The sequence below is a fragment of the Syngnathus scovelli genome, chromosome 11, assembly GCF_024217435.2.
Source record: "Syngnathus scovelli strain Florida chromosome 11, RoL_Ssco_1.2, whole genome shotgun sequence".
Classification (NCBI taxonomy): Eukaryota; Metazoa; Chordata; class Actinopteri; order Syngnathiformes; family Syngnathidae; genus Syngnathus; species Syngnathus scovelli.
In genome coordinates, this window is record NC_090857.1 from 2,548,160 (window position 1) to 2,575,469 (window position 27,310).

Here is a 27,310-nt window from a genome sequence, read left to right on the forward strand (position 1 = left end):
GTAATTAAAAAAAAAAAAAAAAGTATTAAAACATGCATGGATGCATGAGCCCCCGTGCATAAATGACTGAGCCTCCATATATGGCTGCAGACGGGTGGCTGTGTCGGAGGGGCGGCGGGGGAGGGGTTTCTTTTCGAGTCTGCAGCAAAGAAGTTTGCCGCTCAATTCTGCGGACGTCTGGCGGGAAAGCTTCCTCCTCTGGCACCTTTTTCCTTTTTTAATTTAATTTCGCGTGTGCACACATTTGGAATCCTTTTTTATTCTTGATCTCTTTTGCACTAGTAGTAGAACTCTGCAGGCATGCCTAACTAGTTGTGGCTGAAATTATGGGATGCATCGTCATGGCAACAGACCAGACGTCACAATCTGGGCATGTGTGTTCCATTTTTTTCCCCCCTCTTCTCTTTCTTCAGTGTGTGTGTTTCTTATTTTAATTCCAGACTGGCAGCCCTGTTTTTTTGCTAAGAGAGCCCCGTGAGCGGATCTCGCCTCATCACATTTGAATGTTTTTGTTTCATCACAGTGCTGCGGATTTAGCGGCGGCTGACGAGGGGAGGAAGAGCGCCAGGAGGTGGAGGAGGACGAGAGCGGCGTGCCGAGGGTTAACTTTCACTATTGTCAGCCTAAAAGGAGCTTTTTGGAAGAGGAGGAGGGGGCGATGAGATCAAGATGCCCGGGTCGCTGAGCAATGAAGACGAGGCGCAGGACGACATGGATTTTGACGACGAGATGCCAGGTGAGGAGGGAGGGACGAAGGGGAGGGAGGGAGCGAGGGAGGGAGAGGCGGAGGGGCGAAGGGGGAGGCGGAGTGTCCTTCAGTTTATTTAGCGTCGCTTTGAATGTTGGCCCAAAGAGAAAGGGCTTGTCTGAGGAGGAGGAGGAGGAGGAAGAAGAAGAGGAGAAGGAGGAGGGATGGGCTGCAAAAATACGCACAGTCATGCTGTTATTTTTGCACGATTTTTGAAAGGAGACATAGAATAGGGGACTGTGTGTGCGTGGGGGTGGGGGTGGGGGGTTGTTGCATGGAAAGAAATGAAAAAATAATAAATAATAATGTAAAAAACTGCTTTTGGAAGCAAGAGGGGGGTCCACCGACTTCCAATGTCAATGGCGTGGGGGTGGTGTTTAAAGTTGATTGCAAAGATTGTGTATGTATGTGTGTGTGTGTGTGTGTGGGGGGGGGGGGTGTTGCTGCTGCTACAGCAAGACAAGAAAGCAGACGCATTCATGAGTTCAACTTTAGAACAAGTCAACAACATGATCCTCAAGACCACTGGATGGAGTGACCATTTGTCAGGCATGGCAAGACAGGGTAGAACAGTTTTAGCTCTGGAGCACATTTCATACACAAAGCAATTCTGTGCACAGCCAAAAGCACAAAAACAGCCAAAGACATATTAATACAAGTATTTACACTTCGCTTCTGTCGGCAGCTTATTCGCTTGCGTGCAGCATCACGGTTAAATGCCGCTTCACCGTCTTTGCTTTGAGTCCGCAGACCTCAGAACCCGACGGGATTTTTGAGCATTGCTTGAATGTAGTTTAAACCCAAACCATTCGGGGATTTTAAAGTCTGGGTGTCACCAAATTCTTCCCATAAAACTGGACATTTTTATATTTTTGTTAAAACACACACGCACACACTCTCGGCACCACGTAACCAACCTGCAGCAACGAGTGCACCTAAATAATAATTAGCTTCTCGCCACAAAATCACAGTCAAACCAAATAGCTCATTGTGCGATGCTCGCTGAACTCTTTGCGTCACAAACCATCTTACCAAGATTTGTGTTTTGGTTCCATCTTGAGATGTGAAGGATGCACCCCAAACCACCCCCAACATCATCAGTCCCACCCCCACCCCTTTGATTGGAACTGTGTCTATTTTTGTCTGGTCTCTCTGAAAGTTGACACCATTTCAATCCATCTGCCTGTGCTGCATTCCCTTTCCGTCTCCTCCCTTTGATGAATGCGTTATCAGCATCACTGGTTGAGGCACTCCAGCTAGCTCCAGCAGTTTGCTACCTCATTGGAAAGAAAACCTCCATGCTAACATTAGCATACTAGTCTAGTCATAGTTTTAGGCCTGCAAGTTTTTTTCCTTGCACTATAGTAGTTGTGTGATGTGTTTTCGGCACTGTGTGTGTTTCTGTAACCGAGCTTTCCAATTATGTGGAAAACCGTGTTGTGTGCATGAGGGTGTATGACATTCCGATTCAGTGGCTTATCCGAGAGTGTTTTCATAATGAAGAAGAGCAAAAAAGAAAACAATCCTTCGTGTGAGTGAGTTTCAGTAGGCTGCCTCAAATAGTTGCAGTGTTTCGTTCTTGTCCTCGGTGTGTCGCGACTTGCCAACAAAAAGAAAAGCTGCTCTCATTTTTCTGTGAAATTCCAAAGAGTCGGACTTGGGTATGGATTTTCCATGCGGGGCCCGAGTGTCTTCGCTGCGGCGGTTCTCATGAATCTCCCTCGGCTCCTTTCCGCCGCCAAGAAGGTCAAAAGCGAGTCTGTCGTCTGTCGGGGCTGCGCGAAGCTTGTTAGCCTGGCCCAGCTGTGCTCCCGTGACTAATACAACCTGCTGCTGATCTTCACCCTAAAACTGCCCCTCCCCTCACGGCACGCTCAGCCGGATGTCGTTCCCGGGAGGGGACGTCACGGGCCATTTAGCGGCGAAGGAGGGGAGGAGTGCGAGGGGAGGCAGGTGTTGAAGGCGGCGAATTATCACTGCTGCTGGATGGGAGAGGCTGTGATCTGTATGACGGCTCGCCTGTAATTCACAATTGCCTCCCACGAACAGGACGGAAATATTCTCGGACACTCTTGTAAAAGGTCCTCTGAACATCCTCCTCAACTATATATTTCCGTTCAGTGTCATGCGTTGGAGTAGTTTGTGTCAATGTTTTAGTAGCGTCTGTGCATTTAAGGCACAGGTGTCAAACTCAAGGCCCGGGGGCTAGATACGGCCCGTCACATTATTTTATTGTGCATCAAATTCGTGTCATTACTAGAATTGCAAATTGTCTTAGTTAGCGTCAGATAAACGGTGCACACAAGTGAGTTTTCAACCCATAGTCCAAATAGCTTCCCCAGAAACGAGAAGAGAAAAGCCAGGAGACTTCACGGCTTGAACGTTTCCATCCACATGGTGTCCAGGTACTGAAAACAAGCGTCCGCCACTCTTGATATGAACACGCAGTGTGACCGCGTGAGTGGGGCTGCCTCCTGCTAGCGCTGCTAAACTGTTTATTTTGCTCTGTCTGCTTGGACCAGGAGCCAGACCCCCCCCCCACCCTCCTGGCCAGGCGGACAAATGTTGGCAGGTTGATCCCACACGCTGTATTATTCATGTTGTGTGTTTGTAGCCATGTAGTTGGCCCGGCACACGAGCGAGGCGGACCGCCGGGCTCAGCAAGTGGGCTCATTTGTACGCAGACGCTTCGACAAGCGGCAGCTGGGAAAGGCTCAGCGGTCCTGCGGTCCAACCAAGGGAGTCCCCCGCTACCCGCTTGGCGCTCCATTTCTCTCAGCTGTGACGTTTGATTTCCCGCGCAAGCGATTGTTGTCCCATTCGGACACGTGGTTCTGGCCGTTAATTCACGCTCGTTCCTCCGACAACACTACTTGCTCTTCTGGCTGACTTCCAAATTTCAATATTTTCCCCCGAATGGAAAGAATGAATCCACCCATTTTCTATTGTGTTTGTCCAAATGAGAGTGGCAGTGAACTGAACAAAGTCTTGGGGAGAGAGGCGGGGTACAGCCGCACTGGTCACCAGCCAAGCCACAAATTCTCTCCACAAGCAACCGCATTAGAACTGTCAACCTAATATTCATGTTTCGGCTATGTGGGAGGAAGCCGATGGAGACGCTGTGTACCACCACCATGTTGTAAATACCTGTCTAACCTTGCATGCCTGTTTTTACGCACGCAGATGAGGAGGACACCCGCCCGGTGCTGCCCCTGGCCTCCATCGGCAGCTTCTTCTCGGACGACGACGACTCCCTCAAGCAGCAGCAGCAGAAGAAGAAGAAGAGCAAGAAGATGAAGGAGGGGAAGGTGGCCAAAGTCAAGAAGCGGAAAAAGGAGGTGGGCCAACAAACGCAACAGTCATCCGAAGTACTAAATCTATATTACAGCTTCTCGATATTAATTTATGTTTTATTTGACCTTTTTCACTTTGCCGCACGCTGATTACTACGTTGCACGGGATATTTTAAAATACATGCTACTTCATCTTATATGTGGTAATGGAGACTTTGTATTGTATGCTATATGCTACATGCTAGTTGCCTACATACTTCTGGTTACTTCATACTACAGATTGAATAAATAAACATTTTTTGCACATTATTGACATTTTTCTTGTTTAGCACAATTGTCCTCAGACTTTTAGGATTTTGCTGACAAAAATAGAGTTTCACATATTGCCGCTGCCCTCGAATAGTGTTGAGTTGAGATCTCCGGCATCACCTGTCCATCAACCCAATAAGTTTCCTTTCCATCTTCCCGCCAAGCACATGCAACTAACGTTCATCGATCCGGCCAAGCTCCCGACCAAGCGAGACTTGATCCGATGATCTTTTCTTCATCTCTAGCACGTCACCTTCTTTCCTTCCTTCCTTCCTCGAGTCACAAGAATCCCAGTCGGGATTTCCTTGTTTATCCAATCGGCAGTGAAACAAAGGCGCTCGAGTGTGGAGCCAAGCGAAGCTGTTTTTGAACCAGGCCTCAGAACAGCCCGCCGTGTTGATTTTACAGTTCAGCTGTGAGGACAAAGAGTTGTTTTTTTTTTTTTTTTTCCTGGATCCCACTACAATATTCACCGACGTGCTCATTGGCTGCCTTGTGCGGGGCTGAGCGCACTGCACTGCAGTTTTCCCCTTCGAGGCAGAAGCGATATGCAGGAGCATCTAATTTGATTAGGCTATCAGCAGTTATCTGATTGTTCTCCCTCCGAGGGGGCCAACCTTCCTCCTCTTTTGTCCTCTTTTGCCCCTTATGCCATGTGCGGGCCTCCTCCATCTCGCCCTCGCCGGCTCGTTTCATCAGCCACCTTGGCTCCCCTCTTCCATTTACGCTCCTCAATTTACTGCCCTCCTCTTCCCCCTCTTCCTTTTTTTTTCTTCCTATGCATAAATGAGATTTGTCTAGACGGCAAAGGGTGGCGGAGAAGCACGGGCCTTTGCATAACAAGCTCGTTATGTGGGGCTATGTGATTGGATGGCGCTGTTCTATTAGCTCCTGTGTGAGTGTGTGTGTGTGTGTGTGTGTGTGCCCAGGGTGAATGGAAGAATAGGAAGGAGTGAGAGGAGAAAATTAAATGGGGGTGAGATGTGCAAGCAGAGGAAAATGAACAGTGGTGTGATTTAGTGTGTGTGAGTGTGTGTGTGTGTGTATTTTTGTGTTTGTGGGCGATGAGAACGGCAGCAAAACTAGGGGGGGGGGTTGAGAGAGAGAGAGAGAGAGAGAGAGAGAGAGAGACTGCTCAAATGTGGTCGCCATGGCAACACTGCCAGGCTGCTGGTAGGGTTGGCGGGCGCTGCGGCAATGCGAGCCTTTCCACTGCGCCACAGAGCGAAAACGCCCGCAAGTCTGTGTGTGTGTGTGTGTGTGTGTGTGTGTGTGTGTGTGTGTGTGTTTGCGTGTGGAAGCAACAGGCCGCACACACACACACATTCACATGCTGAACTTTATTATGCACAACATGAAAGAAATATAAACAAGAGAGACAGAAAATGCATGCAGATGTGGAAGGAAGCAAAATACGAAGCTAACATGGAACACACACAGGCGTGTACCCACACACACACACATATACACACACACTGGATGTGTTCTTCTGCACCTGGCCAGTGTTGAATCATGCAGCCTTCCAGATGTCTCTTCGCTAATATGACATAGATGTTCTCTTTGTTCATGGAAAAGAGCAGCATTAGAGTTGTTGCAGCCTAGTAACAACCGTGTAGCCTCGAGAAACATGTGACCCGACTTAGCAGTTTGCTCATATACAAGCAATTCCTTGGGTTAAAAAAAAAACAAAAAAAACATTTTTTTCCAAACAGAGCTTTCGAGCGCTCTATTGCCACTCCCAGTTGAAGCTTTCTGCACAAAACAAAGGCAGTCACGCATTAAAGCAACCACGTAACTTGGACTTAAAGTGTGTTAGCCTAATGCTAACATAGCCAGGCTAACAAATAATTAACCCTTGCAGAAATTCTTACATTCGTCCTCTTCTTTTGAATACAATATTATAGATGATTACAGTATTATCGAGTGCTATTTTTCTATTAAAAAACAAATTACCGTATTGGCCCGAATATAAGACGATGTTTTTTTGCATTGAAAAAATGGGGGTCGTCTTACATTCGGGCAAAAGGTATACAACGATACAGGAATTTATTCTCTCTGCAACTTGTCTGCCTTAAAAATCAGCTTTCCTAAAATGGCTCAAAGCTGAACAATCAATGCGCATTGTCTGGTCCTCAGGGAGGCATCCAGGTGAGCGTGGATAGCGAACAGGAACGTGCATCTGAAGTGGAGGAAGATGAGCCGGACCGTCCCGAGCGAGGCTCAGGGAGCGACACCGGCATGTTCGGTCTTCCCAAGAAGAAGAAGAAGAAGCCCAGGGAGAAGAAAGAGAGGAAGCCCAGGAAGAAGAAGCGAGACGAGGAGGACGACGATGAGGACGATGACGACGGGAGCATGAAAGTGAGTTGTGAAACGGTGAAGCCGAATTTGAAATTTCTGAACGTGACCCCTCACATGATGAGAAAACAGACAATTTTGCTCACCGTCAGAATCTAATATCGCCTAACCACATGCGGAATATGAATAATCTTTTCGAGACACGCCCTTTCATCAATTTCGCTGCACCTCAGGAACCCAAATCGTCCAGCCAGTTGATGCACGAGTGGGGCCTGGAGGACGTCCAGTACGGCTTCACCGAGGACGACTACAAGACTATCACCAACTACAAAGCCTTCAGCCAGTTCCTCAGGCAAGCGTCCAACTTTTTTCGCTTTGTGCTGCATGTCTGTGGAGCAGCGCACGTTTCTGCTTTTGTGTCAAGCCGATCCAGCTTCACCTGGGGCGCTCTCGAGCGTTTAAAGCACACGCGCAGGCCAATATGTGCAGTCAGCTGCTCGCTGGAAGACTGTCAAAGCGGGGGAGAGGGTGGGGGTCCCGGGGGCTCGGACCCGCCGGTCTCTTGTAGGCCGACGTGCCAAAGCTCAAGCTGCTGCCTGACAAATGACAAATATGACACAGCAAAAGAGTTTTCCGAGCCACCACGTGCGTTTGTTTTCAGAATTACCATGTAGCGAAACACGAATATAAAAAAGTGCCACCTCGGTTTTGAACGGAGGACAATTCATTTCCTCATACAGAGTCAAGACCAAACTTTTTTTTTTCAGTTTCTTGTTCATTTCAAATGCCCTAAAGGTGGCCGCTCTCAGCACGGATATCTTTCCATTTCCATTAACAATACTGCCCTAATTAGGGGTAGGTTCAGCAAAAGATGGATTTATTTTCTGAAAGGTCAATACACGGTCAAAACCGTATTGTCCACTCTTTCCTTGGTCAAACTTAAACATGAATCATGAAAATATTTCCAAAAGCTGACGTGCCAGTGTCATTTTTTTTCCATGGTCTTGTTTCCTGCCAGACCTCTCATTGCCAAGAAGAACCCCAAGATCCCCATGTCCAAGATGATGACGGTCCTGGGAGCCAAGTGGCGCGAGTTCAGCGCCAACAACCCATTCAAGGGCGCCTCGGCCACCGCCGTGGCTGCCGCTGTCGCCGCTGCCGTGGAAACGGTCACCGTGGCGCCGCCCACCTCTGTTGGCCAGCCGGGCGCTCCGCTTGGGCCCATCAAAAAAGCCAAAACCAAAGAGGGAAAAGGTACAAAGAAAGCGTGCGATTCGTAGAGTTCGGCCACCATTGCATTGGATTGTGCTGGGGTCCCTAATGGAGTGTCTGGTCAGGGCCCGGTGCTCGAAAGAGGAGCAAAAGTGCAAAAGACATGAAGAAGAAAGTGAAAGCAAAGAAGACCAAATCCAAGTCGGGACAAAGCGGCAAGAAGAAGAAGACATCCTCGGTGAGCCTTGCTGGCATGCGGCGACCTTTTTTTTTTTGTTGCTCCGTCCAGTCGTCGGGCAAACTGACTTTTGCTTCTGTGTCAGAGTGACGAAGACTTTCTAGACGAGTCAGACTTTGACGACATCAGCATCCTCAGTGCCTCGGTGCTTTGTGACGCCTCGGGGCCCATCGCCGCCAAGAAAAAGGCCAGACGTGGACGCAAAAAGAGGAAAAGTAGGATGGGAGCCTCAATGAGAAAACACAAAGCAGTCCTCGTGATGTTCCATCCATCCAATAATTTGAGAACTTCCTCCTGTTCTTCCAGAGGAGGACGGCGATGGCTACGAGACGGACCACCAGGACTACTGCGAGGTGTGTCAGCAGGGTGGCGAAATCATCCTGTGCGATACTTGTCCACGGGCGTACCACCTGGTGTGCCTGGAACCAGAGTTGGAGAAGGCTCCCGAGGGCAAATGGAGCTGTCCGCACTGTGTGAGTAGCAAGAGTTTGTACTTCAGCACTGTACGTAGCAGTAGACAAATATCTGTCGGAGTTGAGTGAAGGGGTTTCCTTCCCAAGAAGGGGCTTCAATGTCCACAAAATGGCAGCAAAGACCTACTTTTGTCTAAATGAAGCTCCTCCACTCACTCCAAAGCATCCATTCTTTTTTTCAAAACTCTATGGCCTCAGGAGAAGGAAGGCATCCAGTGGGAAGCCAAAGATGAAGAGGACGAGGAGGAAGACGAAGCAGGAGGGGAGGAAGAGGACGACCACATGGAGTTTTGCCGAGTGTGTAAGGACGGCGGGGAGCTGCTGTGTTGCGACGCCTGCCCGTCCTCCTACCACATCCACTGCCTCAACCCGCCGCTGCCCGAGATTCCCAACGGGGAGTGGATTTGTCCGCGATGCTTGGTGAGCCCATCACGTTATTAAATGAACTACGACCCCCCAAAAATGCAAGAATTTAATTTTATTGCTAATTTTTTTTTTATACTCTCTTGTTAGTGCTCACCTCTGAAAGGCAAAGTGCAAAAAATCATGCACTGGACGTGGGGTGACGCCCCCCTGCCCGCCGAGCCGCCGGCAGGCCCAGACGGTCACCCGCTCGTCGACCCCCTGAGCAAGCCCCCGCTCAAGGGCCGCCCCGAGCGGGAGTTCCTGGTCAAGTGGGCCGGACTCTCCTACTGGCACTGCTCTTGGGTCAGCGAGCTGCAGGTGACAATTTTCAGGACGCTTGCCCGTTCCCTCTTCTTCCTTTATTTGAATTCTTAAGCTGAGCTAAAACTTGTGAAACCCAAATACAAGGTTGAAGTTGTAATTTGACCGCATCACGCCTCTTTTGAAACACTAACTCGGAATTGAAACCTTAAAAAGTATAAAAAAAAAACAATCATTGACGAAAAATCAACTTTGTGCTCATGATGTTGTGTTTGCGCAGTTGGAACTGTACCACACGGTGATGTACCGCAACTACCAGCGGAAGAACGACATGGACGAACCGCCGCCGTACGATTATGGCTCCGGCGAGGAGGAACTCAACAGCGAAAAGCGGAAGAGCAAAGACCCTCAGTACGCCGCCATGGAGGAGCGCTTCTACCGATATGGCATCAAGCCCGAGTGGATGGTCATTCACCGCATCCTCAACCACAGGTGCGCCCACTACACACCTATTAAAAAAAAAAAAAAACTTTATTGAGAAACAAAAAACAACAACCTGCATGGCTTAAAAGAATTTCCACGGCTGCTGTCGTGTGTGTGTAGTTTTGACAAAGATGGCGACGTGCACTACTTGATCAAGTGGCGGGACCTCCCTTACGACCAGTGCACGTGGGAGGTGGACGACTTTGACGTGCCGGAATACAACAGCCATAAAGTGTCCTACTGGGACCACAGGTTCGCCAAAATCACACTTGCCATCCCAGTCCGCTTTGCAGAGCAGGCCGAGACCTTCTGTGTACTTGTCCAGGGAGCAAATCCTCGGCGAGGACCAGCGCCCCGCCAAAGCGATGACGCAAAGAGAGGAGCGGCCCAAGCGGGAGATCCCCCCAGATGCTCCCATCATCGACGTAAGCTCTCAAGTCTGACAAGAAGGATGGCTAAGCGCCGTTGCCGATAACGACGGGTTTGCTCCCGCAGCCGACCATCAAGTTCGAGCACCAGCCGTGGTACATCAACGCCACAGGGGGGACGCTGCACCCGTACCAGCTGGAGGGTCTCAACTGGTTGCGCTTCTCCTGGGCGCAGGGCACCGACACCATCTTGGCTGATGAGATGGGCCTGGGCAAGACCGTGCAGACCATCGTATTTCTCTACTCGCTCTACAAAGAGGTCACACAAGACCCGCACGCTTTTTTTTTTTTAACCCCCCTCGTGCTTGCCGTTGTCTCACCCGTGTGCCACGTGTGAACATGTTCGTGAATGAGTCTGCTGCGCTCGTCCAGGGTCACTCCAAGGGTCCCTTCCTGGTGAGCGCCCCGCTGTCCACTATCATCAACTGGGAGCGAGAGTTTGAGATGTGGGCCCCCGACTTCTACGTGGTCACCTACACCGGAGACAAAGATAGCCGCGCCATCATCCGGGAGAACGAGTTCACCTTCGAGGACAGCGCCGTCAAGTTGGGACGCAAAGCTTTCCGCATGAAGGTTCCTCAAAGTCCACTTTCTCACTCTTAAAATGAGGAACTTTGATCTCAAAGTGTTTTGCCATCCGGCAGAAAGACACGCCCATCAAGTTCCACGTGCTCCTGACGTCCTACGAGCTGATTACCATCGATCAAGCCATCTTGGGATCCATCACCTGGGCTTGTCTGGTGGTGGACGAGGCCCACAGGCTGAAGAACAACCAGTCCAAGGTTTGATGGGTTTCTAAGCTGACCTGTTTTTGGACAGTCCTTGAATGCACCTCGAGCACGTTTTAGTATGTTTAGTTCCATTGAGTCTTATTTAAGCTCGTAGCTATTCTAGCTAACACTTTTGATGAGCCTCATGTGAAGGCAGTTTATGGAAGAATTGAACTCTAAGCTTGTCCCTTGCAGTTTTTCCGAATCCTCAATGGCTACAAGATCTACTATAAGCTGCTGCTCACCGGAACTCCTCTCCAGAACAACCTGGAGGAACTTTTCCACTTGCTCAACTTCCTCACGCCGGAGCGCTTCAAGTAAGTCCAGCTACTTAAAACTTATTTCCGGTTGAGAATGATTTTGCATCGCATGGATCCTAAATCAAAAGCATCTTTTTTTTTTTAACTACTGCGCAGTAACCTTGAGGGCTTCCTGGAGGAGTTTGCTGACATCTCCAAGGAAGACCAGATCAAGAAGCTCCACGACCTGCTGGGCCCACACATGCTCCGGAGGCTCAAGGCGGACGTCTTTAAGAACATGCCGGCCAAGACGGAGCTGATCGTGCGAGTGGAGCTCAGCCCCATGCAGAAGTCAGTGGTGGCCACAAGCTACAATGTGGCAAGCTCTGAGCCCAGTTTGAGAAGCCTGAAGGTGATTTGGTGTGTTTGCCCCCTCAGGAAATACTATAAGTTCATCTTGACGCGGAACTTTGAGGCTCTCAACTCCAAAGGTGGAGGCAACCAAGTCTCCCTGCTCAACATCATGATGGACCTGAAGAAGTGCTGCAACCACCCCTACCTGTTCCCCGTGGCCGCTGTGGTACGACTGCGGGCCGAGATGTTTCCCGGAAGAGCTCCGTGGCGTCATTGACGTTGCCTTTCTTTCCATTTGCAGGAGGCTCCCGTTTTGCCTAACGGCTCGTACGACGGCAACCAGCTGGTCAAGTCGTCGGGAAAGCTGACGCTGCTGCAGAAAATGCTAAAGAAGCTCAAGGATGAAGGCCACAGAGTTCTCATTTTCTCCCAGGTAAGTGCAGGAAAAGTGCGATTCAGTATTTTCTCTTACATCCCCCATTTTGGATTCTTGTGCAGATGACCAAGATGTTGGATCTGCTGGAGGACTTTCTGGAGTTTGAAGGTTATAAATACGAGCGCATCGACGGCGGCATCACCGGAGGCCTGCGGCAGGAGGCCATCGACCGCTTCAATGGTGGGTTTTGCTCAGGACTCGGAAAGGAACCCAGCGGAGTGGAGGACGGTTGCCGTTCATCTGCAGTCAGGCCAATGTGTTGTATAAATGGCTTGTGTTGGCTTGCAGCGCCGGGCGCTCAGCAGTTCTGCTTCCTGCTCTCAACCCGAGCCGGAGGTCTAGGAATCAATCTGGCCAGCGCGGACACCGTCATCATCTATGACTCAGACTGGAACCCTCACAATGACATCCAAGTGAGCCTGATTTATTTTGCAGAAAGGGAACCCCGCCTAGTCACAATTTGCTATTTATTATTTTGGGGTAGCACATTAAATACTCACGTTGTTGTTGTTTTTTTTTTATTTCTTTTCAGGCTTTCAGCAGAGCGCACCGCATCGGCCAGAACAGGAAGGTGATGATCTACCGATTCGTGACGAGGGGCTCGGTGGAGGAGAGGATCACTCAGGTGGCCAAGAGGAAGATGATGCTGACCCACCTGGTGGTGCGGCCCGGTCTGGGCTCCAAGACGGGCTCCATGTCCAAGCAGGAGCTGGACGACATCCTCAAGTTTGGCACGGAGGAGCTCTTTAAGGACGAGATGGAGGCGGCTCGCAACATGGGCGGTACATATTCTTAGATTCATACAACTTCATCAAAAATAAGAAAAAAAGACTTGAACCAGTTTTTCTTGCGAAGCCGGAAATTCAACCGCAGTAATCAATAAAACGCCGCCGAGCTTTATTATGTTGTCCAACAAGCTCAACGAAAAATTTCGTCAGGCGACAACAAAGACGGCGAGGAGGGCAACGTGATCCACTACGATGACGACGCCATTTCCAAGCTACTGGACCGCAGCCAGGACGCCACGGAAGACACGGAGATCCAGAACATGAACGAGTACCTCAGCTCCTTCAAGGTGGCCCAATACGTGGTCAAAGAGGAGGACGGGGAGGTGAGGAACGACAATTTGTAGGACCAAAAACATAGAGCTCTACGTTAGCTTAGCAAGACATGTGTGCGCAGGAGGAGGTGGAGCGCGAGATTATCAAGCAGGAAGAGAACGTGGACCCGGATTATTGGGAGAAGCTCCTGCGCCACCACTACGAGCAACAGCAGGAAGATCTGGCCCGCAACCTGGGCAAGGGCAAACGCATCCGCAAACAAGTCAACTACAACGACACCACCCAGGAGGACCAAGGTAGGTGCCGCCGCCAAGCGAGGCCTACGCACTTAGCGTTAGCGCCCGTCTTCGCGGCATGCCTCAGTCATGGACCACATCTTGGACCGTTCTAGTGGAACTGGAAATCTGGCACCACTCATGAACACTATTTGAAGTATTTTAAACGATGTATCAAATTTCTACTCCAAATGTTTTATTTCAGTTTTTTTTCCAAAGGGAGAAAATATTTTCTTGCTCGAGGTTGATGGAACGTTCCACTGGATTTGTCCCCACAAAAGAAAGTGACATGCATGTGCTGCAAGTTTGTCTTTGTTGTTCGATGCCATGAGGACGCCGCCTTGTCCTCTTTTAGCGCCGTAAACGAGTCCAGCTTAGCTTTTGCACTCTTGCATTTTCATACTGAAGACATTTTAATTTTAACAACCCAACGAGCTCTGTCTCTTTGAGTTGCTCAAACGCCAGGGCGCGCTTGCTGAGCTGGCCGGCGCGACGCCCCCAGGTGGCATCCGACGGAAGCGATGTACTGTGCTGTTTCTGATGTGTGGTGCTCAGAGTGGCAGGATGATGTTTCAGACAACCAGTCGGAGTACTCGGTGGGGTCCGAGGACGAGGACGAAGACTTCGAGGAGAGGCCGGAAGGTACCCTGCCCCTTTCATTTGGGACACCTGCAAAGGCTGTTGTTGGTGTACCTAATGCAGTGTCCGGTCCGTGCTTACAACACGATAAAGTAATATTCAACTCTAACATGCTGCAAAGACTCTCCATAACATCTGCAAACAACCCAGGCTAAACTTGGGCTCTTTCAAATAAGTCAATTTGTAAAATATTTTAGTCACAAGGCGGGGGGAGATTACGGAAATCATTTATCATTATCATTTTGATTTTATTGTTTTTCTTTGTGGCAGGTGGGCGCCGACACTCTCGCCGCCATCTGAGGAATGACAAAGACAAGCCCTTGCCCCCCCTGCTGGCCCGAGTTGGCGGCAGCATCGAGGTAAAAACGAACCAATCTGTCAGTTGAAGTAAAAGTATTTGTCCCATCCTCTTTTTGGATTTTCTGCTACATCTGTTCATCAAGTTAATTTCTAATTTGATTTAATAAGGGCAACGTAATGTATTTCTTATTAGATTTTTTAAGCCAATTTAAAAGCTGAACTTTTTCATGTTAGATCTAGAGCAAATAGTTTTTCCCTGCATTGTGTATGTGCGATGTACGTTGCTGTCCAGGTTCTGGGCTTCAACGCCCGGCAGAGGAAAGCCTTCCTGAACGCCATCATGCGCTGGGGCATGCCCCCGCAGGACGCCTTCACTTCCCACTGGATTGTGCGAGACCTGAGAGGCAAAAGCGAGCGCGAGTTCAGGTGAAACTTGCTCCATTGTGACTCAAATGAAAAACACACTTAAGTTTTTTTTTTTTCTTTAAACATGACCATGGTCCTTATTGTGGCTTCACCAGGGCCTACGTGTCTCTGTTCATGCGACACCTGTGCGAGCCTGGCGCCGACGGAGCCGAGACGTTCGCTGACGGCGTCCCGCGTGAGGGCCTGTCACGACAGCACGTGCTCACCAGAATTGGGGTCATGTCGCTGGTCAGGAAAAAGGTCAACCATTCAGTTCTTGCAAACATAGCATGCCGTTGGTGTAGCCGTGAATGATTATTTGCCGTTGTTTACCTGGGAAGGTACAAGAGTTTGAGCACGTCAACGGAAAGTTGAGCTCGCCGGACCTGATCCCGATCGGCATGGAGCTGAAGAAACTGACCGAGAGTGTTTCGTCAGACCCCAACACCCCGCTGCAGGCCAGCCCGATCGCCACGCAGCCCGGCACCCCTGACCTGCCAGGTCAGCAAAAATGACCACATAGCAGATCTGAAAATGGCTGGATTGTGTCATTTCCAGATTGCCCTCGAATGCAACAATTGTCCTTTTGTGTATTTCTAGAAAAGACCGAGGGTCCCACTGAGGACAAGGACGCAGCTGAGCAAGACAGCAAGAAACAGTTGGAGCCAGAAGTGCGTCGTTTTCTTTCTTTCTTTTCTTTCTTTTTATCAAAATGTGACAGCGTCATTTGTCACATCTGCACAGACTTGCATAGCGCCGACACATGCGCACGAAGAGGAGGAGGAAGCGCACCGACGCCAGGAGAAGGACTCGGCGGACGGCGACGAGAGCATGGCGACCTCTGAGGAGAAAACGGGACGAGATGACAAGGAGGACAAACAGGCGGATGGGCCGGGCGGTCGGAACTCACCTACGAGTGAGACTCGGCCTACATGTGAGAGTCGTCCCAAAGACTCAGAAAAGCCTCCTGAGAGAGGAGAAAGCAAGGAGAAGGAGAGCAAAGCAGGTAGGTAGGCTGTGGACTGCTCCTCAAAATGGCCACCTGCTATTAATTCATCGATTTTCCGTGTGTTGTCGGTGCAGATGAGGTGAAAAGCGAGGACACTGCCGCCGCAGCAGCTGCAGATGCTCGCCTAAACGGTGACAAAGACACAGTGGATGAAATGGAGGACACCAGGAAGGAGGAGAAGAACGGATTCAAGACCAAGTTCATGTTCAATATCGCCGATGGAGGCTTCACAGGTGACGGCTCCTTTGGATCGAAGCCAAAAAATAAGCGGCTGCTCTTCACGCGCGCTAACATGCATCCATCGGACGTGTCCCCGTCTCAGAGTTGCACACGCTGTGGCAGACGGAAGAGCGAGCGGCGCTGTCGTCCGGCAAGATGCCCGACATCTGGCACCGTCGCCACGACTACTGGCTGCTGGCGGGCATCGTCACGTATCCTTGAAAGTGGACTTGGGGGACGGGTGGGATTCGGATGCCTTTACGCACGCGTGTGCCCCCTTGACCGAAGAGCAGGCACGGTTACGCTCGCTGGCAGGATATCCAGAACGACCCACGCTACGCCATCCTCAATGAGCCCTTCAAGAGCGAGATGCACAAGGGCAACTACCTGGAGATGAAGAACAAGTTCCTGGCCCGCCGATTCAAGGCCAGTGGGGGACGAACGGGTGGCGGGGGCGAAGATGCCGTGTGTGTTTCAACACGTGTTTCTGCGGTGCAGTTGCTGGAGCAGGCGCTGGTGATCGAGGAGCAGCTCCGGCGTGCCGCCTACCTCAACATGAGCCAAGACCCCGGGCATCCCGCCATGGCTCTCAACACGCGCTTCACCGAGGTGGAGTGTCTGGCCGAGTCCCACCAGCACCTGTCCAAAGAGTCCCTGGGTGGCAACAAGCCCGCCAACGCCGTGCTGCACAAAGGTCATTTTTTCACACTGATGCCGCTTCCTTCATCTTCGTGGGCCAATGGAATTTGAGTGTGTGCGTGTGTGCGCAGTGCTGAACCAGCTGGAGGAGCTGCTAAGTGACATGAAGGCCGATGTGACGCGGCTGCCAAACATGTTGTCCCGCATCCCGCCCGTGTCGGCTCGACTGCAGATGTCTGAGCGCAGCATCCTGAGCCGCCTCACCAGCCGGGGCGGCGAGCCCCCGCCGCAGCAGGTGAGTGCTCCGACACTTTGGATTTAACACAGTTTCCCTCACGCTGTCTTTTTTTCTTTTTTTGAATCAGACTTTCAGCCAGGGAGGCTTCACATGCTCCCAGTTGTACGGAGGCACATTCGGGGGTGCATTCAGGGGACCCGGAGGGCAGCCCATGGTCAATTACAGTCAGATGCCTCTGGGGCCATACGTCAGTGGTAAGAAAAAGCATTTGTCATAAAATCACAGAAATGCTTAGCAAGCTTGGTGATGATTAAAACGTCTTTTTTTCTTTGCTTTGTTTTTTCCTTTTGGTCCATCCGATATGAATCCGTGGACGGTTTTCTTTCAGTGTCCAACGGTCCTCCCAGCAGCCACCTGGACAAGAAGACCTTCGAGTCCCTGCGAGACGCGGCCACACCCGACCTGAAGTCCGGCAAAGCCAGCGACGTCATCTGCATTGAGGACTGAGACGCTCTCTCCTTTCATTTGTTTTTCTTTTCATTTTCAGACATATTGAATCTGAAGAATTGCACTTTTACCTTTGCAGAGGTTTTTTAACTTGATATTTTGACTGAAAAGCCTCAGACGAGATGTCAGGACTGAGGTAAAATGTGACTTTTTCCTCATTTTTTTTCTCCCCAGTGGACGTTTGAGCACTGTATGTGTTGTCATTGACCTAGTGTTGAATTTCTCAGTCTCTTCATGGATGCAGTAGAAGGCTGGAAGTGCGCCACCCCCTGGTCGCGATGGTCTTGACCTCACGTGGATGGCCAAATTAGCGACACCTGCAGGACCTTTGATGCATTGCAGCGTGATTTATCCGTATTATACTGGTGATGTTTTCCCTTTTTTCCAGCGTTTGTTGCACCCTCATTGAAACTGATTCATATGCCTTCATTTGTGGGACTGTTATTCCGAGATTTTTTTTTTATATTTACATTTTCCCCTGCACAAAAGATGCCTTTTGCTTGGTTTTGATTGTTTTAAGACTGCAATGGGACCATCAAAGCTATATTGTATCCTCAGTCCTCCGTGAAAGTTTGTGGTTTTTGGTTTTGATAGGCTTGACACCCTAATTGGAAGCCCTGTCTTGAAAGCCAGGTGGTTTCAAGGCAGAGATGGGAGCATCAAAGCTTAGTTTGGCCACACTCCTGGTTTTGTTGAATTGAGTAGGATTTCTGTTTTCAAGGCTCGGAACCCTAACCCTGTATCCCAATCCCAACCCAATTGCCATCCAATTTTGGCTTCAGTCATCTCCAATTGTTTGTGGTTTTGTGTCAAATGGAGAATGTTGTCCAAGGCTTGCAACCATAACTTGAAAACCTAGTATGAGTTAGAAAACCCAAACTAAGAGGCTTTAAGACTGCAACCGGGTCATCACTTCTTGCCTCAGTCCTTCACAACCGTCAGTTGTTTCAACTTCAGCTCCAATCCTCACTCTTGTCTTCAAAACCTAATTTTTGTCCCTAACCACAGTAAGGCGGCACCCCTAAGCCAGCTGGTTTCAAGACCACAATGGGTCCATCAAAGTTCAGCTCTGGCCTTGGTTCTAATTTTATGGTTTTGTGTCAGTTTGTCACATCAGGATGAAATGTTGTAAAGACTTGAAACCCTAATCCTATCTTGAAACCTTAAAATGAAGCTCAATTTTGCTATACAATGACCATGGGCCCATGATTTTTACAATCTATTTCCACAATGTATAAGATGTGAGTAACAAACGGAATGATGACCCCTTTGAGATGATTGTGACGGAAGGTCCGGTCGGATGACCTTCTGGAATTATTGTCCAGTTATGGATGTGTAAGAACCCCAATGCCCCCGCCCCAAGCATACTATTTATTTCATGTGAAAACTGTGTTTGAAAGCATCTTTTTCTTTTTGCACTATTTGTTGTTTTTGTTGTTGTCGCAAACAACTGGTATTGCGGACGAAACCTCAGAACCGTGTAAATAAAGCGTCAAAATTCAAATAAAAAATGAATGTCGGCCGCGCCGTCACCTCAAAGGGACATCAGCGACAACATATTCTGATCAAATGCAATCAAACTGGAGTCAGGATGAATGTACTGTCTACAAAAAACAAACAAAGCAAGACTTCAGTCTAATATTATAAATATTGCGTATGTACATGCTTCAAATGAACACGGCTTCAAAAGCTAGAAAAAAAAAAGAAAAAAAAAGACCTTGACGAGGCACCTTTTGTTGCAGCGAATGCACAGCTTCTGAAGCTTTTTCTATGGCGGTTCACTTTGGGGCTGGTGGGGCGTCCCAAGACGCGCAGGCACGTTCTTCTTCTGACTTGTGCTGTAAAGCGACTGGACGACAAAGTGAATGGTCATCTTTTGATTTGTACTGTGGATTTGTCTCATTGTGTTTTAATAAATCTTCCGATGACAGGTTTGTGCTTCTTGTTGGCTAATAGTGCTGAAGAAAAGGTGACATTTCATTAATTAATTAAGTCATTCATTCATTCATTCATTCATTCATTCATTCATTCATTCATTCATTCATTCATTCATTCATTCATTCATTCATTCATTCATTCATTCAGCCATTCATTCAGTCAGTCAGTCATTCATTCATTCATTTGTTAGTTCGTTCATTCATTTAGTCATTCGCAATTTAATATATATAATATTAATTATTATATTATAATATTATATAATATATACCATTAATAATTTCATCCAGCAATAACAATACTAGGCTCGCGAAATTTATTATTTTCATTTGTTTGTATTATTTGTTTCTATATTTATTACCATAAACCGTGAAGCTATTTCGTCACATTTTAAAATAAAAAAATATGTATAATTATCTTTGCAACTATGATGCATCAATTTATTAAATTTATTATTAGGCCACAGTGACAACACAAAAGTAATGGGAAAATAATGCACATAGACTTATGGTAACATATATCAAACACTGGCAATAAAATCTTTACTTTCGTTTCTCTATAATTGAATTTTAACTACTAAATATAAATATGAAGCGAAACCCGGAAGTGGCTGCCAAATCAGATTGGCCATAATTCCTTTCCACCCGCCTTCTTTGCCCCCTCAACCTCTGTCACGATTGGTTCAAACCCCTACCCTGACGCCTCCCATTGGCCACTTGCGTGGTTTTGACCAGCCTCGCTATTGGCCGGCGTCGCGTGACAGCTCCCCTCAGTAGTGGAGCTTTTGTGCGGCTGTCTGGGCAACAGCGCAGGGTCGCGGAAGGTGGGAGCAAGGAGGCGAAGCAAAGAAAGGACAGAAAGGGATGGAAACGGGGGCGAAAGCGCCGTTGAAAGGGCGGCGAGGGCTTTGCAGAGAAAGGCGCGACGACGCACAACCATAGCCGGCTAGCGAGGTGACGTACGAGCGAGGACAACTTGCCAGCAGGACGCCAAACAAGGAACCGCCAATGATGAGAAGTTGCATTTTGATGGGCGTTTAGCAGGAATAAAGCAAGCCAGAGGACGAAGAGGTGAGCCTTTTTTCTTTGCGTTTTGCAGACGCAGCAGGGAGAGGGAATCATTGATGGGGGTGGGAGTACTGCTGGCTCGGTGGAGACTTGGGGGTCCAAGGGCCTTAGTTTGGGGGTAACGTTCCATCCATGAGAGGAGGATGAGACTTGTGGTGGCTTGACGCCTTTCAACAAGGCCTGCCTGCCTCGGAGATGTCCTTGTAGTCCATTCAATTTTTTGGGGCGAGGCGCGGGTTGCACCCTGTACTGGTCGCCGGCCAATCACGGGGTCACAAATAGACATGCATGCATGCTTTAATTTTTAAGCGGCAGTTTCCTTCTCCTCTGAACAGATCATGCATGTCGGCCAATCACATATTGAGGAAATCAATGCTATTGGTAAAGTATAAATAACTCCTTGTCTATAATCATGCCATGTTTAATTACTCAAATAATATGACAAACAAAATGAATAATTATGATATTGCAGCTGATTCTACATGACAGTGACAGTGTGTTTGTCCCAGCTTGCTGCTGGCGAGAGAAGTGCTCCACAAGCTGGACTGGTCGCCGGCCAGTCTCAGGTCACATGCAGTGCAAGGGCAAGGTCAACACCTTTGTCGTTTAGTCCTAAAGACATTTGGGTTTCTCATCGAAAGGTCGATATTGGCTATGCTGTTTGTGCAAATGGCTCTTATGGCTTTCCCCTCTTCTTCTCAGCTTCAAAATGGTTTCATTTGCTCTCACAGACAACTCTTTGCTCTTCATGTTTGCCTAAGGAAATTAAATATTTATGCAATCGATCTTAAAGGCAACGAACAGTCACTTGTTGCAATACTTGAAAAGTGGTGGCTTCAAACCAAAGCTGTTCAGTTTTGAGTCACAAAGTAACACATCACAAAGTAAAAACTATTACTCTAAACTTTCATTCATCTTATGATCTGAAACCCAAATGTCTTCAGTGTGCAACAAAAGCTAAGGAATTGAGAGCTTCCCCTCTGGAGACGGACGTCACGCTGTGTCTTTGGGGGTCCCGAGCTGGGAAATAAAAGGGGAAGAATTTACATTTCCTCCATCTTGAAGGGAGTGGGGGGTCGCTGGGGGTGAACGGGCTGACTGTATGGCATTGTTGTCTTCTTAGTCACAGATTTTAGCCCGATCCATTCAGGCACCCCGGAAGCCCGCACACGCACGCAAAGGCCTCCATTGAGAGGCTCGCTTGACAACAGCACCCGGGCTGGGAAATATTGCACAACGGGGATGTGTGCCCGCTGCACAACAAGGAAAGGGAACACTGAGCCTCTGGTCTGGAAGACTTCCTGATGGATGGCAGGAGAGTGTGCCCGGGCTCCTTTTTTGCAGTTTGTCCCAATTCTGTTGAGCGGGCTTACAGTTTTTTTTGTTTTGCAGTTTGTCCCAACTCTGTTGTTGTGCAGGTTTGCTCGTCCACACCAAAGTCATCGAAACACGCCTTCGCCAAACATGCTTTTTGAATTAGGAACAAACAAATTTCAAAAGATGAATAATTGTAGGCAATACAAGTTTTGTTTGATAACAATTATGTATAATGAGGATATTGATTTAGCTTGCCTCATATGGTTTGTTTGTGTTGACTATTCGGAGCGTCCAATCAGAAGGGGGCATAGTTGTCATGATATGATGTCTCTCAGCATTTGTTATCTCTAGACCAAAACCATATCCTGCTTTGTTTATGATCTTCCAAGCGTTTCCAATGAGTCTCAATTCTCTCGTCGTGACTCAGGGTTATTTTATGCAGCAGGCGTTGTGTGTAAATGTTCTCGGGAGTCTCTGAGCTCCAGTAGCCTCCCACTCAGGTTATTGAGTCTTGGACTGCCAACCAAAAACATTTTGGGCCCGTCCTCAAGGACCCGGGGTTTGCTAAATAATCTTTTTCAAGATAGAAAGTATTCAGACAAAGCGGAAGGAAACGCTGCAGGATCATCAGCTCCTGGCAGCGTTTTTGGAGCCTCGTCTTGCGTAATCGCTTGCTCCGAGTAAAATCTAAAAAGTTGTATTTCTTGTGTTTTGATCGGTGCTCTCATTTGTTCTTAGACAAGACTTTTACGGTCACTTGCTGCACTCTCGCTTTTTTGTGCGTCTGGTGGCAGATTTACAGTTGTTTGCAAAGTCTTAAGTGCTCCTCACGTATTTCAAGCGGCCCAGTAAACTGCTGCTTTCAACCAGGCTCGTGTTGCTACCGGCAATGGCATCGTTGCGATCGGCGTTGCCACTACTTTCGAACGCTTTGGTCCATTTGGCAATCCTGCTCCAGTTGGTTCATTGGTCACTCCACTCATTACCACCTTTGCTCAACAGTGGGGGGATTTTTTTTTGTATGTAGGTCAGGAGATGGGTGTGTAGGAGTTAGTTTCATCTGCATTATGTCATCTTACTCCCCCCAAGAAGAAGAATAGCATTTTCTCTGTTCACGCCCGGCCTCTTTGTTTTGTCCAAACTGGAGTCCTTTTATGACTCATCCAAAAACCTTTCATCCCACAAAATCGGCACGGACTACCTGTCAGGTTGGTTCTTCAAGCCTAACTGAGAACCTGGATGAATTTTAACACGTATTTTTTTTGTGCATCAAGTCGTTCGCAACATTAATATGGGGGAGCAATCACAAAATCAAAATTTTCACGTGTCACTTGCCAGAAGAAAATATATACGTTTGCAAAAATAAGCCTGTTTGCAGACTGGAAGGTGTTACTTTTTAATGCAAACATATCCATAACAGCAGTCACACCTCACGCACATTCCACTGCAGGCTAAGGCGGTTCGTCCCGGCAAAAACATCCAGAAATTAGTCAGCGAGACTCGGGTTGCGAGGACATGCCAGAGCTCGTCGTCACAAACCAAACTGACTGCATTGTGTAAATCAGAGATGAAAGCAGTCAAGAAACCTCAAGGATGCCTTCACCCCAAAAAATGGAGACCCCAAGTTAGCTGGCTAGCTAGCTAGATTGATTCTGTAGATGTACTCAGGGCTGTTGTTTATTTAACTTTTTACGTTTATTTAATATTCACCTCCAAGGTCTGGTCAAACTTCAGCTTGGTTTCATTCCTGGTCGCTATGGCAACCAAGCTCCAATGTTCCTGTGACGTTCTAGCCCCTAGGTGATATTTTTCTTGGTCCAAGTATGTATACTCAGGAAGCACTGAACTAAAGTGTCATCCATTCATCTGTCCGTCTGTCCATCCGTTCGTCATCCGTCCCCTGTGGAACACCACACGACATCACGCAAAAATGAAACCTTACAAAACAAAATGGCATTAAGAAAAGCCTTGCTCATGGGCAGTGTTCAGGAAACAGACTACCTGTAGCGGTCTACCCGCAACTCCATTCCATATTTGGTCATATTTGTGAGGATTGAAGTCTACCATCCTCCACCCCTCTAAGCCAAAAGCTGGTTCTGCTTTTATTTTGGACTTTTCTTTCAGCCGTTGTCCCACGAACAGGAAGTGTCCTTCTACTTTGACACGAGAAGCGTCAAAGCACACAGCTCGCAGCCGTGGCCCAAATGACCTGTGAGCTAATGAGCAAGCATGGTGACGAGTGAAGAAACAATGCTTTGCTGCAGGCCCACCCGAGGTTTTCTCCCCACAGAAGGCTCATTGTTGCTGGCTGGGGGCAGCGAGCGGGCCGGCTGGACAAAACCGGAGGATGAGACCAGCCGTGGAATCTCCTCTGCTTGTAAACAGAAAACATTTTTGAAGGCACTTGCACGCTTTGCTTCGTCGGCTTTCAATTGATTGAAAAATATGCACGGCCGGTGATTCCGAATTCAAAAACGGCATCGTCGAAAAGCAATGGTGGGATAATGAGATGGTGACAAACATTTAGATGCTGACGACAACTTTTTTTTTTTTTTTTTTTGGACAATCGACACGTCGTTCTGGCCTGCTGGAGCCTGAGAATGTGTGGGCAAGGGAGGCGCTGATTAAAATGCAAAGCAGATGTGACGGTCTCACTGGGCGCTATGTTAACATGAGCAGAGAGGTTGTCGCATAAAATCACAGTTTTGTGAAGAGTCGAGAAACAATTAGCCTGTGTATCTTGAAACTGTAAACTGGAGCTCAAATGTACGATTTAATCACAAGCCTTGATTTATGTGCTGCTTTGTTGAAGGAACATGATTTCATTGCCATTGGGGTCAATGTTTCAGTGTCCTTTAGCACCTCATAAACTAGTTACGGTAGTTAAGCATCCCGTGATGTGGTGAGCCAAATTGACCCATTCTCAAGTTTTAAAATGGAAGAGAAAACAAAAAACAGTCCTAGTCTTTTATTACCCTCATTTACTTTAAATGTATATATTTTTAAATTTCTTCAAATTTTTTTAAATGTAATATTATTTATCTGATTTTAAAAAAAAATCTTTAATTTTCTTTAAAGTCCAAGAGAATTGTTTTAAATGAAACAATGCGTCATGATTTGTTAGTGTAAATATCTATTTTTAAATTTCTTCCAATTTTTAAAAATTTAATTTTCTTTCTTTATTTTTTTAAACCTTTTTTTCTTTAATTTTCTTTAAATTCCAACATCATCATATTAAGAGAATTGTTTTAAATGAAACAAAATGCGTCATGATTTGTTTGTGTAAATATATATATTTTTAAATTTCTTCACATTTTTCCAAATTTAATTTTCTTTATTTTTTTAAAACATTTTTTTTCTTAATTTTCTTTAAATTCCAACATCATCATATTAAGAGAATTTTTTTAAATAAAACGAAATGCGTCATGATTTGTTTGGCACACCCTGTCTATTTTTTATCGACTAATCACGCAGCAGTTCACGCTGACCCTTGAATATTTTCGTTGTAGCAAAAGCAAACATACTGTAAGTGGAGGGCTCGAACTGTAAAAGCAGTCCAGGCACATTTCCTCTATTTTACAATTCCTTTCGACCGATGGACGGCGTGGTCGGACGCTGTGGTCGCGGGGGACACACACACACACACACACGTCTTAATTAATCCGCCCCTAAGCCGCCTTCAGACCTTTTGATTTAGCTTACAGACTTGCTAACCACCATATGTCACACCAGTTTTGCTCTTTTTATACTCTTACTGCTTCCGCATTTTGTTTGGATTTACTAGCCCCCAAAGCTTCTGCATCAACATCTCGCTGGCAGTTGTGTAATGTTTTTAATAGGCCATTTTATCTCAAAGGCATTATATATGATTTTGTTAAGAAGCTTAGGACATTCCGGCCCCCGCAATCTGTCTGCCTCATTCCCTCTACTCAGTTAAGTCTTATCACGAATGATATAAATAATAGTTTTCTTCCTGTTTCGCTGCCCGCAATGGTGACGGTGAACATTTCCTTCCGCAGTGAAAATCTGCCAAGGCAATAAATCTTTGTAATATAAGGCCTAATTGTGTCGTTTTAATGAGACACTCTCAGTAATTTCTTTTTGTGCTGACCAAGATAAAAATGGCTTCCACTATTTGATCTTCCTAAATGTCTTCTTTGGGAGCCATGTCCACCGCCTTGTCTCAGCAACCGCCAAAGCAGGACAAGGAGGTGGAGGAGGAGGAGGAGGAGGAGGAGCAAGGCGAGGAGTTTGTTTTTGACGACAGCGAGGACGAGGAGAAGCCCCCCGGGGACGTTCACCAGCTTCAATTGTCAGGTCCGGAAGTCCTTAAGACGTGCGAGGACGCGCCGCGGGACGTCAATGACGTCACGCCACAGGAAGGAAGCGGCGGCAAGGAAGGTGAGACATTCCTTACCGGCGTTTCGGACCTTCCAGAGGGCTTGGCTGCTGTTGACTCTCTTCCAAGTGTTTGGCAAAATATGAACCTTCGGAATTTTTTACCGTTTGATTCCTGGCACGAACCGTCATTCTGTTTCGTATTTTCCTGTTTTGTGTTGGGAGTTTGGTGACGCAAGGGGGAATTCTAATTAAGTGTTATGTAAGATCACCCACGTTTACGCCTGGGGCTCGTGACACTAGTTTAACCCGCAGTTACCTTTGTCGGACGCAGTAAAATCGCACATGTCCCGACCCTGGTCCCGCTTTACGACCCGACTCGAAATAAGCGTCTGCAATCACTTAGCAACACCGAGCACCTCCTGGGGATGCTTTGGCCTCCCGCGCAATGTTGCACATGTTTCGGCCAAGAGAACAAATCAAAACCAGATGGCTGACATCATTGCAGTTTTGCAAGTCTCATAAGATGGAAGGCCCCGGTGAGAATTGATCTCGCACGACCATGCACTGGTTTAAATGAGTGATGTCATCACCGAGGCTCAGCCCCCCCCCGAGTTGTCACCGCGACCATCAAAACAGCTCCCAAATTTGAAAATACATCAACAACGCGGAAATGGAGAAAATGAGCAATAAGTGCTTCTTCTTGTTTTGATGGTTCTTTGAGAAGCTAGCAGTGAGAGTAGCGATACAAAACTGGTTTACTAGACCAACCGCTGAGCTACCAGACCACGTTTTGACCCTCAAAAAAGGAAATTAATCTGGTTCTGGCCTACATCCTTTTATCCAGATCATGCTTAACATTGCCACTTTGACCACCAAGTCCAAACGAAGCCCCGAGTCCATCTGCAAAACGCTGAAATAATCCAGAAACACAACGATGCCACAAAACTGACAAACCACGTTGACTCAAGGTTGTCCTTCTTCTTGCTTTCATTAATGCGTCTTTCTCTTTTTGACAGATGTTCCAGGTGCCGATTCAGCTCGTGGGTAAGTTGCTATCACATCCCAGAGATGCTTTCGAACAACGGTAAAGTCAAGTCAAGTCAAGTCAAGTCAAGTTTATTTGTATAGCCCTAAATCACAAACAAGTCGAGACGTACTTTAAATTACTTTAAATTTGAGTTGTGATCACGATGACTAACGTGGTCGCTTCATATTGACCCCCCACACCCACCTGGCCCAGTTGCCCCAAAATGTGGCCTTCTAGGAAGTGTGCTCAGAAACCTTTACTCTCGTAGGCAGGATTCCTGTGGACTTTCCTGTGCTAGGAAAACTGGCCCAGGTGCAAGTCGATTTGGGCGTAGTCTTGTTTCCCACTTTAGTGGGTACCACCTAGACAGTTTTGTGCACACTTTGG

At 47.7% G+C, this 27,310-nt stretch overlaps 2 protein-coding genes and 1 long non-coding RNA gene across 7 annotated transcripts in view; 2 read left to right on the plus strand and 1 right to left on the minus strand.

Annotated features, from left to right (window-relative positions):
* The first annotated feature begins 141 nt into the window (after positions 1 to 141).
* Positions 142 to 19,166, plus strand: chd5 (chromodomain helicase DNA binding protein 5). 3 transcript variants are annotated; one of them, XR_007484656.2, is made up of 41 exons: positions 142 to 374; positions 524 to 736; positions 3,932 to 4,086; positions 6,487 to 6,708; positions 6,879 to 6,997; positions 7,664 to 7,899; positions 7,983 to 8,095; positions 8,181 to 8,310; positions 8,402 to 8,568; positions 8,767 to 8,988; positions 9,082 to 9,291; positions 9,515 to 9,726; positions 9,838 to 9,969; positions 10,043 to 10,142; positions 10,213 to 10,404; positions 10,518 to 10,718; positions 10,790 to 10,927; positions 11,111 to 11,232; positions 11,332 to 11,505; positions 11,593 to 11,734; positions 11,810 to 11,941; positions 12,007 to 12,124; positions 12,233 to 12,357; positions 12,477 to 12,726; positions 12,883 to 13,055; positions 13,127 to 13,301; positions 13,836 to 13,922; positions 14,190 to 14,278; positions 14,512 to 14,645; positions 14,741 to 14,885; positions 14,966 to 15,125; positions 15,225 to 15,295; positions 15,369 to 15,630; positions 15,708 to 15,866; positions 15,956 to 16,064; positions 16,146 to 16,278; positions 16,351 to 16,546; positions 16,623 to 16,786; positions 16,857 to 16,983; positions 17,118 to 17,372; positions 17,464 to 19,166. XR_007484656.2 is itself a non-coding variant. In XM_049734066.2 (40 exons), the coding sequence occupies exons 2-40, from the start codon at positions 670 to 672 to the stop codon at positions 17,234 to 17,236; spliced, it is 5,982 nt and encodes a 1,993-aa protein (XP_049590023.1). In that variant the 5' UTR covers positions 142 to 374; positions 524 to 669; the 3' UTR covers positions 17,237 to 19,166. The 3 variants fall into 3 exon arrangements, 2 of the variants coding, with proteins under 2 accessions (XP_049590023.1, XP_049590026.1); XM_049734066.2 differs by having other exon boundaries at positions 17,118 to 19,166; XM_049734069.2 differs by having other exon boundaries at positions 13,857 to 13,922; positions 17,118 to 19,166.
* A 754-nt stretch (positions 19,167 to 19,920) lies between these two features.
* Positions 19,921 to 27,310, plus strand: part of arhgef10la (Rho guanine nucleotide exchange factor (GEF) 10-like a) — a 56,676-nt gene continuing 49,286 nt past the window's right edge. For all 3 annotated transcript variants that reach the window (XR_007484657.2, XM_049734071.2, XM_049734072.2), the window contains exons 1-3: positions 19,921 to 20,240; positions 25,716 to 25,956; positions 26,913 to 26,940. Coding sequence is in view for 2 of the 3 variants with exons in the window: in XM_049734071.2 (XP_049590028.1) it covers positions 25,722 to 25,956; positions 26,913 to 26,940 (263 nt within the window). In the remaining variant the exon portion in view is untranslated. The remainder of the gene's footprint in view (positions 20,241 to 25,715; positions 25,957 to 26,912; positions 26,941 to 27,310) is intronic.
* Positions 22,927 to 25,722, minus strand: LOC125977526 (uncharacterized). Its single transcript, XR_007484661.1, has 2 exons — positions 23,557 to 25,722; positions 22,927 to 23,455 (listed from the first exon to the last, which is right to left on the minus strand). It is a non-coding gene; the product is annotated as an uncharacterized lncRNA (long non-coding RNA).

What these genes read in the sequence shown, in the direction of transcription:
- chd5 (XM_049734066.2), top strand. Translation starts at nt 670, where the DNA reads ATGCCCGGGTCGCTGAGCAATGAAGACGAGGCGCAGGACGACATGGAT. An exon ending in GAGTTGGCGGCAGCATCGAG is followed by an intron (nt 14,279 to 14,511) that starts GTAAAAACGAAC and finishes GTTGCTGTCCAG; the next exon opens with GTTCTGGGCTTCAACGCCCG. An exon ending in GGAGAAGGAGAGCAAAGCAG is followed by an intron (nt 15,631 to 15,707) that starts GTAGGTAGGCTG and finishes TTGTCGGTGCAG; the next exon opens with ATGAGGTGAAAAGCGAGGAC.